General features: G+C 33.9%; 1 protein-coding gene across 1 annotated transcript in view; it reads right to left on the reverse strand.

The window, feature by feature from the left end:
• Positions 1 to 965: 965 nt before the first annotated feature.
• Positions 966 to 12,190, reverse strand: part of LOC124232964 (zinc transporter 9) — a 92,818-nt gene continuing 81,593 nt past the window's right edge. Inside the window, exons 16-18 of the mRNA XM_046649932.1 lie at positions 11,172 to 11,301; positions 9,224 to 9,337; positions 966 to 2,451 (exon numbers count right to left, since the gene is read on the reverse strand). Coding sequence (XP_046505888.1) covers positions 2,407 to 2,451; positions 9,224 to 9,337; positions 11,172 to 11,301 — 289 coding nt within the window. The 3' untranslated portion in view covers positions 966 to 2,406. The remainder of the gene's footprint in view (positions 2,452 to 9,223; positions 9,338 to 11,171; positions 11,302 to 12,190) is intronic.

The raw sequence follows: 12,190 nt of genomic DNA on the forward strand, positions 1-12,190 counted from the left end.
ATTCAACTACAGAAGCTATTTTCCTTGAAAATATTAAAATTTATATGCTTAAATATTCAAATACTATGCATCAGGGCAAGACTTAAAGTAAGAGGTATTAATTTGGAAAAAAACAGAAACAAGAAACCTGGACAACTAGATTATGTATTATGTTAATTTGTAAAGAAAGAGACCCCAATCCTTGGTTTTATATTCAAATTTGACTCTAGTTTAAAAGGAAAAAACAAAAGTACTAGTGATGTCATACATTGCCTGATTCCACAGAAATATTCAAAATTCCTAGATAGGCTGTAGCTCTTTATGTCAAATTTTGCTTAAACAAACTTTAAAATATCAGTGCAGGACAGAACTGGAAAGAAAAGTCAGAAACATAAGCCTTCAATTATTTAAGAAGTATGACCTCAATCAAAATCAAATTAGAAAACTCAAAGAAATATCAGGAACGGCCCTCTTTCAGGAAGTTCTAAAACAATCTACCATTTGGAATCACTTCTACACATCAACTTTGATATTTTTTTCAATGAGTTAATTATTCTTGTCTAGCTATGTGAAATTTTTCAGAGTAATTTTATGAGGAGGAAATTGGATATAATTTGGTACCCTCCCACATGGCAGTGACATGAAATAACAAATGGCAGGTGGGAAAAGGGAGACAGGAAGACATAGAAAGTATACAGTGAATTATAATGGGTAAAAAATAGTTTTTTAAAAAGTAGGGGTGAAGAATTTGAAACCGTAAGAACAGAGAATCAAACTGTGTGTGTCTGTGTATATATGTGTGTGTATGTGTGTGTGTGTATGTATATATATTAAAAAAACAATTTTATATCTTAAAAAATAAAACTGGAATGTTATTTTGCTTAAAATGTACAGCACACAAAATGCTCTGCAATGGTAAAAAAAAAAAGGTACACCAATGTAAACTTTCACAATTTTCCAGTAAATGACATTTCTGGATCAAAAAATTATCATTACAAACCCTTTAATCAAATGTTTATTTTTTGCTTCCAGCATTACAATTTGCTGTAGTTCATAAAGTTCAATCTAAGTAAGTTTTTAGACACTGACTTCACACTGGTAGTTAGGTCTAATGTCTAGCACTCACTTATCCAGCAAAGAGATCACCCAGCCACCACTCTTGCATGGACAATGCTCACTGAACTGGACAATGCTACCTGAACAACTTAAAGTGCGTATGAGTTGTTCTGATGAATGGAGACACAGCCGTAGTTTTGCACTGAATTTTCAATTACTGAATTACATGTTTTTCCATCTTGAAACTTTATGATCATTAGAAAGTTACTTACTTATATAAGTGTTATAGTCATATATTGTGTTAAATGCCCATTTGTAACTGCAAAAAACATGTTACAGACACACTATCGACTATGACATTATACAAAATCATGGCCACAAGTTTCCACGAGAGATTTGCTTTTCTTTCTCTTAAAGCAAGAAATATCCCACAGTCCAGATTTACATAAGTAGTGCCTCTTTTTAAATAAATTAAAAATAAAATGCTGTCCTGACTGTAAAATTATAAATATTTCTAGTCCATTTTACAGAATGTTAAAATGCTTATAAATGCATTATCTCCTAGTAAATACACATTATGGCACTGAAGCCACTTAAAAAACAAAAAGAAAAAACCAGTCATCACACTGGCCTATGGAAACATCTAGGGTTATTTTCTATCTTCTACCATTAGAAAAATTAAACTAAACAAGGAGAGAAAGCAAAGGAAAGGTAAGAAATTTTACAAAATGGCAACTACTATGACCAGAGAAGTGTACTGAAATGTCTTCCTTCAATTCAGTAACTAAGCCATTTCTGGAATGAACATTTACAGATAACTAGGTTAGAAGAGTGTTCCTCCATAGCACTCAGGGCAAAATTACAAGGTATTATAGAAATAATTTCTACACTCTATAAGGAAAGATAAACTTTGAAATGGAGTGACTGTTTAAAAAGCACAAACCAAGATTTAGCCAGAATGTTCAAGATTGGCAGGATGTGATGGAGTGAAATCTTCAGTGGCAACAAAATTAAAAGTCATAATCCTGTGGATGCTGCTTCTTTTTACCAACGTGAAGAAAGGAAACATGATTACAAGGTATAATACACTCTGACAGACTAAAGTGAGAAATTATGAACAATTTAAGTAACTAAAATGTTTCCTACTGAAACATGAGAACATGATTTCCAAATGGATTCCACTTGTAATACGTCTCTTAGAAGCAAGAAGTAGTTTTAGTTCTGTGGACTACTGAATTGCCCTTTACATAAAATATTTCCTCCATCTTCAAAAAAATGGCTTCTGAATGGCGTTGACTCCTTCAGCGTGGGAGAGTAGGCTGGACAACCTTGTTTCCAAGGCTCCCTCCGAGGTGATTCATTCCAGAAAATCTATAATATCTCCAAATCTACATGTCGAACTTCAGGATTTCGTTTCTGGAAGGAAAAATCACCACCATATTATTCAGAGCAAAGCAAAACCTTCTGTTTCCATTACTCCTTTTGATCACTAAGGCCACTGAAAACATCTGGTGAAACTATTTCATTCTATCACATCAGCAAGAAAAATATTTGTATAAATAAAAAAATAAGATCAATACATAAATAGACCAATTCCACACTATAAACAGTACAGCGAGTAGTCCTACCTCCCCGAGTGTGTGCATTCACTAATACAATAATGGATTAGGAATCTAGTACATGCCAAGCATTGCAAAGCACTGGAAATACGCTCTTGTTTGTAGTGAAGAGAAACCACCGCAAAACAACAGTAATCAGAAAGAGTAAACTGATACTCACTTATTTTATATATTTTAGTAACAATCCATATAGTCTTGGGCCAGGCACTGTGCTAGAAAGTGGAGCTATGATTATTACATAAGACTGTTCCTGACCCTGAGGGACTGAGTTTAGGCAGGGAGACAAGTGTATCAATAACCATCTAGGAGTTAAGACATTATAGCTGATAATAACAGTTAACATTTAAAGAGCAGTTACTCATGTCAAGTACTGTGATAAGAGGTTCTATATGCATGTGTGGGTTTTAAAATCCCTATAATAATCCAATTATTTCCATTTTACATATGAGAAACATGAAGTTTGAAGAAATTAACTAACCTGTCCTAAGTCATACAGCTAGTAAGTGATGGAGCCACGATAGATTCCAGGTCTGACTCCAGACCCCAAGCTCCTAACTATTACAATGTACTAAATAATAACTCTGGGGACAAAAATGTGAGATTACTTTTGCTTATGAGATCCAGAAAGAGGTCACTGAGGATATAATATCTAAGTAAGGTTTGAACGTGGTGAGTTTTCCAGATAGATGATGAAGAGGATGTAGACAGAAGAAACAGCATGAGCAAAGTCAGAGCCTGGAAAGTATACACTGGCAGTACGGTACAGTCAGCACAGAACTGTGAAAAAGGCAGGCTTAGTAACGAGGCTGGAAAGGCAGGCAGAAGCCAGGTTGTGAAAACTCTTAAATGCTAGCTTAAGGAACTTCAATTCAGTAACAACAAAAAATATCTTCCTTACACGACTACTCTGTACCAGGCACTGAAGTATACACAACAATGCACAGGACACAAACAGCACTTGCCTTCAACGAACTCACTTGTAAGTGAGGAGATGAAGGCAAGTAAGCAGGCAATTATAATAGTCTGCTACTACAGAGCAAAGTAAAGATTTTGGGGGTTTTTCCTTAAGAGTACATAAACTAAGGACACCTAACTCAATCTAGGAGTAATTAAAAGTGTAATAAAGTGCAATAATGATATTATGAGAATGCAGAACAGAAAAGAGTGTATAAAATAAGTAAATCTACCCCTAACAAAGAGGAAATAAACAGTGTTTAAATCAGGAGGAGCGATATAAGACTTTTATGTAGAAATATGGCAGTAAATATAAAAGAAATAATAAAAGTATTAAAAATAGTTATCTCAGAAGTAGAACTAAGGATTGAGGAGAGTGAGGGAGGTGACACATTTCTGTTATAAGCTTTTCAGTTCTGTTTGGCTCTATAAACTTTATGTATTATTTGATAAAAACTGTAAAAGTAAATCAATAAGGAGAAAAAAGCTCTTTAGGTGCCCAGTCCTGTGGCCAAGTGGTTGAGTTTGCACGCTCCGCTTCGGCAGCCCAGGGTTTTGCTGGTTCAGATCCTGGGTGCAGACATGGCACCGCTCATCAGGCCACACTGAGGCAGCGTCCCACATGCCACAACTAGAAGGACCTATAACTAGAATATACAACTATGTACCGGGGGGCTTGGGGACAAGAAGAAGGAAAAAAAAAAAAAAGCTCTTCTACGTGATTCTAATAATCAGTCAGGATTAATAATTCCAAGCTGAAAAAATAATGTCCCAAAACATTTGAATATTACTCATATTAAAGGAATTCAATTATAAAGACAAAGATCTGGTATAATACTGGAGTTTAGCTCCAGTTAAGGAATTCTATTGAATGTGCACTGGGATTTTTCTTAAAACCAGTGTTATTCGAGTGTACCTAGGGATACTTTCCCCTTGGATCCTGAGTGGTCAAGGACCACCAAACATAGGGAGTACACTTTTGTTCTCAATGTTTTCTTTATCTTAAACTATTCCCTGTGTCTAGAATGCTTTAAATTCAATATGGAATAAAAAAAGATTTCCTCATACAGAAACGAAACTGTTTTATTTTCCCATTCCAATCAACCCTTACCCATCCAACATGAGGTGAAAAATTTTAGCTGTTCAAGGAAACTTTGAAATTACTCTATCTAAAAAGCACTATATAACAAATGTGTCCTAATAAAAATCTGATTTCAAGAAAAAGAAACTAAAAAGTTAATTTACTCTGCTTTTTTAAATCAAGTTTTCAGAGAGAATAGTAATCAAATTCCTAAATGTAATGTGCCCAATACAAAGCAGACACACATAATGTTTGCTGAATAAGTGAATAAAAGAAATAGGGTTAATATCCTTAAATTTGAATGTGTAGTGCCTAATAAAATATCACGTGCATAGTAGAAACTGAATATTTGTTAAATAGAATTGAAAATCAACCATTGTTATCCAACTTATAATTTTCATTCATTTATTCAACAAACACCTATAAATCTATTATGTCCCAGGCACTGTTCAACACGAATTGGAACATGCTACACACCACAGACAGATTTTATTCCAACACTCATATTATGGAGAGATGAAAATCAAATTACATAATTTATTTTGGAACGCTGCAGACTCAAGTTGAGAAAATACTATATAGGAGGATGCATTTAGAGAAGCAAAAGACAAAGTAAAGGGCAGAGCATTTAACTGGAACAGTACTCATTAGGAATTTGCAAATGCTGTGGCATCTTCCCACTGAATTAATTTCCAACAGAATTATTTCCTCCCAACCACAAAATATTTCACAGAGGGATAGGAGAAGAGTCTATCCTCAGATTGAAATATAGACGCAGAACAAAAAAATTTAAGTTAACAGTTCAAAGAACTTCAAAATAAGAACAAGATAGGGACCGGCCCGGTGGCCGAGTGGTTAAGTTCTTGCACTCCGCTTTGGCGGCCCAGGGTTTCAACAGTTTGGATCCTGGGCGCGGACACGGCACCGCTCGTCAGACCACACTGAGGCGGCGTCACACATGCTACAAATAGAAGGACCTGCAACTAAGATATACAACTATGTACTGGGGGGCTTTGGGGAGATAAAGCAGAAGAAAATAAAGAGTGGCAACAGTTGTGAGCTCAGGTGCCAATCTTAAAAAAAAAAAAAGAACAAGATATATTTCACACTTACAATATGGGACTTCATAAATTAGCTTCTATTATTTTTAACATCCTTACATAGAACTATGCACATTATAGACTTCAAGCCAAACAAATCACCTATTCTAATATATAGATCAATGACATTACTCAAGAGAGACATCTATACTGCTGCAGAATTTTATCACTGTCACCTTCCAAAGTAATTCAATAATTATTAAAATTTAAACTTAGAAGGCAACCATAACATGACACTAAAAAGGACGGAACAAGCTAATGTACAAAGTTTTAGTTTTCAAATGAAAATCGGCTTACTTTCTTGACAAGAAAAAAGAATTACATTCATGCATTCTCTTGGTTTGGTAGCACTATAAAGAACTTTTCCTTTGACTTTATATCAATTATGCCTTATTACCTTAGAGATGTTTGCACCTGAACATGGGGGTTAAACTTGGCTTCCTGGTTTGAAAGGCTTACATAATTCAAAAACACTTAAGAGAGAGTTCAATCTATTAAGGATTTAATAGCTTCTAATTAAAGCACAAAGTTAGCTAAACAAAAACAATAAGCTTATCTGATTGTGAAAATATAGTTAAAAATGACCAATTTGTTAATTATTCTTAATCTGGCTTCTGACTTACTGTTTCTATTAAAAAGTAAAGCTAAAATAAAAATTTAGTTTAAAAGTCCATTATTTTCCTTGCCAGGGAAATAAAAAGATAGAATGGAAAAGCAAAATTTATTCATTCTCAGGTCACCTTGCACAAAAATAATCACCTTGCATTTTATTTGTAACAGTGGTTTTCAAAGAGTGGTCCAAGGATCACTGGGGTCCTGAGACCTTTTCAGGGGGACTCCGAGGTCAAAACTATTTTTGCAAAACACTGATGTTATCTGCCTTTTTTATTATGGTGACATTTCTTCTGATCGCAAAAAGGCAATGGTGGATAAAACTCCTGGCACCTTTGCACAATTCAAGGCAAATGGCACCAAACTATACTGGTAGTCATTGTGTTCCTTTACTGCCAGGAACTCAATTGGAAAAAAAAAAAAAAGCCAGTTTCATTTTAAAGTGTCCTGCATGAAGTAGTAAAAAGTACTGATTCATTAAACCTCAACCGTTAAGTACACTTTTAAAAATATTCTGTGACAAAATGGGAAGCATGTAGAAAGTCCTCTGCTTCATACCGAAGTCCAATGTTGTCACAAGGAAATGGCCCTCTGTGACTGCTTGAGTTATGAGCTGAATCACATACTTTTTTATCTGAACACCATTTTTACTTGAAAGAATAATTAACAAACTATGATTATTCAAATTTGGGTATTCTTAAAATATGAACAACGTGAGTCTGGTACTTCAAGGAAAACAACTAACAGTATTTGTTAATAATGATAAAATGCAAGCTTTCAAGTGAAAATTAGAGTGTTTGAAAACTATCCATCAGCATGAGCATGACAGTTTCCCAATACTTAGAAATGTATCAACATTTGAAAGATGTGCATAAATTCAGTGAATCAATATTTTCCAAAGGACCAATCCATAATGTTATGGAATCATGCATGGGTTAAAAAATCTGTTCAGAGTACAAAAACAGACCAACAGATTTTAATATAATCGTTTTTAGGAGAGAATTAATCATACCCAAAGAGAGGTCTGACCTTTGCTGTTGGCTACTGGGAGGCGATCTCTAGGCCCTTGCAATGTCCTGTCTGAAAATTATGTCTCTGTTTATCTTTTGGCCACAGAGTACCTGCTCTACCTCCAGAAGGGGCTGAGACAAAAAGGCAACTATGAAGTCCCAATAAAATCTCTGGACACCAAGGCTCAGCTGAGCTTCCCTGGCTGGCAATACTCTGTATAAATTGTCATACATTGTTGCCGGGACAGTAACACTGTCCATGACTCCATGGGGAGAGGACAACTGAAGCTCCATGTTTGGAACTCTGCCCCATGCACCTCTTCCTTTGGCTAGTATCAATCTGTATCCTTTGATTGTAATAAACCACAGCCATGAGTACAACAGCATTCAGTGAGTTCTGTGAGTCCTTATAGTGGATTATCAAACCTAAGGGTGGTCTTGGGAACCCCTCAATCTTTGCACTTTGTGTAAGAAACCAGGGTAGTCTTGTGGACTGTGCCCCTAACTTCACAGTGTATGAAAAGTTCATTGATATGATTTCAGATTCCAAATTGCAACTAAGCTTTAAGAGGCTACCAGTTGTCAGGTTTTGGCATAATATCAAAAGAGAATATCATAATTATCTGAAAAGACTATGACAATACTTATGAAGGCTCCTCCCTTTTCTTCACATTCTTCAACCAAAATAATTATACGGCAACAGAACAAATCCAGAAGCAGATATGGGAATCTAGTTGTCAGATGTGAAACAATACCATTCTTCCCACTATTTTTTTGTTTTGGAAGATACAGTTATTTTTTGTTAAAATGTAATTTACATTAACGTGTAATAGGTTTATTGTTTTTTAAAATGAATAAATATTTTTAAATTTCTCAGTTTTAATTTATAATTTAGTAAATATTGATAATAAAACTCAAATAAATAAAAGCTTCTTGGGTCCTCAATAATTTTTAAGAAAGTAGTCTTAAAACCAAAATACTTGAGAATTGCTAATCCAGAAACTTTGAAAGCCATGCTGGATAAAGCTCATGAACTATACTATTAACATTAAAATCAAAATCATTTTATTTGAAGTGTTTCTTCTAAAAGAAAAGACAGTAGTGACAGAAATATTTCCCTTCAATTTTGGGGGTTTTTCCCTTCAATTTTTAATAAAACTAAAAATGGTCAACATCAACTGAAGAAAGTGCATTGCTTTAAACAAGGTACATATGTTAAAGATCACTTATAAGTTTTATTCATTGCAAACAAATAGAACTCATATATCAATAAATGACAATTTCAGAGCACTGAGACACTTTTAAAGGCAGTCTGATCAGGTATATTTCAGTAAAAAATCAATAGGTTGTAATGATCTCCAACTGAACAGAAACAAACAGAAAACATAAAATAATGTCAGATGGACTAAAAGCAAGATGTATGTATATGTTTAAGGTCATACTCTATTTTTTCGACTTTTGAACAGAATCTAAACTTTCCTTTCTACCTTTCTCTAGAAACTTTTGAAGTGCTTCCTGTTTAAAAACAAACCAAAAAACCCCTCTATTTTAGAAACTAAGCAAGCAGTATAGCATAGTGGTTAAACATACAGAGTTTGGAATTAAACAACAAAGGTTCAAATCCCAATTCCCCTACTTCCTTGAATAAATTATCCAACTTCTTGAACTCAATCATTTTCTCACCCATAACTACCAATACATCAGGAGGTTACTGAGAAGATAAAAGTATACATATGATGCAATTAGCATAGTGTCTGACATGGAGTCAAAACTAGTTGACATTATTAGATTATTATTATGAATGCATCTTACTTTCAGTTCCTTCTCAAGTCTATCCACTTCAGCTCCTAAAGTATCAATAATATTTTCTCCATGTTTAAGCATAAAGGTCTCCAGTTCTTCAGGAGTTTTCACTTGTTGAATTTCCTATAAAGAAAACGATAGCAGGAAAACAATATAAGTTTTTAAAAAATCACTGATATTTCTTTTATAAAAACTGTAACACACACCATTAAGTTTAATGAAAAATGAAAAACTTTCAAGCCATAAGCAATGGACCACCTATTTCTGAAAAGAATTCAATTCAAGAAAAAACTGTGTACAATGATCCAGAGGTAGTAATTACAAAATTACTGGGAAAAGAATAGACTATTCAATATTAGTGCCAGGGCAATTATCTTTCTTTAAGAAAAAAATATTAAATCTCTACCTCAGACCATTAAACAAACAAACATTTCTAACTGGATTAAAAACCTAAGAGTAAAAAACAAACCATAAAACTTTTAGAAGAAAAAAGGGAATATTTTTATGATAATGGGATGAGGAAGGATTTCTCAAGCAAGATAAGAAAAAGAATAAAGTAAAAGATTACAAATTTGACATAAAATTTAAAACCACATTAAATCTTCTGTACGACAAAGTGAAATGGTAAATCATAAATTGGAAAAAGACACTTGCATATATGCAACTGAGGAAGGATTAGTATCCAGTATCTAAAAAATAAAATGTTTAAAAATCTGTCAGAATAACAGAAATTAACTAAACAAATCAAGAAGCAAAGAGGAACTCCTAATGGTCAATAAATGTCAATGCTTATTAACCTCACTACTGCCAGGGAAATATAAATTAAATCAGCTAGATAAGATTTCACATCTATCATAAAGACAAAAATTTTCAAAACGCCGTTAATACAATCTAGTGAGAATGTGAAGCAACAGAAACTTTGAAACACTGATGGTGGAAGTTAAACTGACACACTTTGGAGAACAGTTTGCCAATATCTAAGGCAGCTGAAGGTATGTTCATCCAATGGCTCACCTATTTTAAATTTAGCTCTATATTACCCTAAAGAAATTCTTGCACGTGAGAACAAGGAAACATGTATGAGAATGCCATTGTGGCACTGTTCCTAATAGTTTAACATTGGAAACAATATACATGTCCGTTGACTGGAGACTGGATAAATAAACTGCAACATATTAACATGGAGGAATCTCAAAAACATGCCAGGAAGCAAATTGTAGAGGGGATCATACAGTATGATACCATTTCTATAAATTTTTAAACATCCAAATTATTATATATTATGCTAAGAAAAAATATGTTGAAAAGTATAAAAACCTAAATGGAAATGATAGGTACTAAATCCAAGATAATTGTTAGTTTCAGGGATGGAGGAAGCAGAAAGGGATCTGTAAGAAAACAGGGCTTCAATTGTTTTCATAACAATTTATTTCTTTTTATAAGATCTTAAGCAAATATAGTACAGTGAAATGTTAAGATTTGACAAAAGCAAGTGATAACTTCTGCGCTGCTCATTATATTATCCTCTGTAAAGTCTCCTTTCAACTACTCAACAAAAAAACATGGGTTCTGCAGTCCCAGAGATCTAAATTCATATCTGATTCCATATTATGGCTCTGCAATTTTAGGCAAGTTACTTCATCTTTCTGTGTCTCAATTTGCCTATATATAAAAAGGAACATATTATTTTTTTACCTCACAGGGTTGTTGAGAGTAAATTAGATAACACATATAAAATGCCTGGCACATAACAAGCACTTTAATAAGGTTGCTCTTTTGCTGTCTTCTCTGACCCACTGTGTAGTAAATAAAAGGGTCTCTGTCAAATTTTAGAACCCTAAGAAGTTAACTGAAGTGACTTTAAGACTTGTAAAAGAAAAAGTTTTACTTTACTTACTTAAAAAGTAATTTTTCTAACCCTTGGCTATATAAGAAAACAATAAATACATAAACTTACTTGTAACATTTGGTCAAAATCTTGTTTTTCCAAATAGGATCTTGTAACAACTCGTCCATCAAAATCTACTTCTGCCTTAAATCTTACTTTCCCTAATCCCAAATCTGTGGCTTTAACATCATGAATTGCCCTGCAATCAATAAGAATGCATACAAATTTATACACACACACACACACACATTCTAATAGCACAAGGTCTAGAATTCTTTTTTTCCCACCAGTGATGAAAATGGACTAAGATGGCTTTCAGAGTGTTCACCATTAAGTGTCATCTATCATTTTCCAAACAAATGTCCATTTAGCTTCTTCTACATAATGCCAAAGGTACAAACTTAACAAATATTATTTTATGGCAATTCGTATATATATGAATTATATAGTTTGTGGATTAAAAACTCTAAATTGCTTTTCTACAATGTTGTTATTTTATCTCATAATCCTTTTTCCAATAGCTTCTTTAAAATCTGCAATACAAGTACTGCATTAGAATGAGGTTAATAATAAACCTAATGAGACTGATGTGGTAAATAATGAGCCAACGCATATACAAAATGTTTACTATGGTACCAAATAAATGGCAGACATTTAACAAATGGGGTTTATAAAGTAGGTAAGATGCCATCTTTACTCTACACATGATAAAATAACCCCAGAGGGGCATAAATGACTTGCCTAAGGTAATTCAGCCAGTCAACAGCAGAGCCAGGATTCATTCCCAGATCTTCAGATACCCAAACCCAGCCGTCTTTCCACTATACCATTATATCATTCTGCCTTCCAGAAAGGGGAAGCAGATGTTCAAGCATAACTGCTTTTCATCCCTCTTGCCCTAACCCTCAGGAATCAATCTTCCCTAGAAAACTGTGGAAAATTCTTTTCTTTCTTTACAGATATATAAAAAAATTAAAAACACTCTGAATCCTGGGGACATAGAAAGCTACTGGGAAAACAAGCCTAAATGAGGCTCCAAGTACTCTCAGAGCATTTGACCCTAATTTCTGAGTGATCTTGAACCGAGT

Source organism: Equus quagga, unplaced genomic scaffold (assembly GCF_021613505.1).
Source record: "Equus quagga isolate Etosha38 unplaced genomic scaffold, UCLA_HA_Equagga_1.0 146_RagTag, whole genome shotgun sequence".
Taxonomy (NCBI): Eukaryota; Metazoa; Chordata; class Mammalia; order Perissodactyla; family Equidae; genus Equus; species Equus quagga.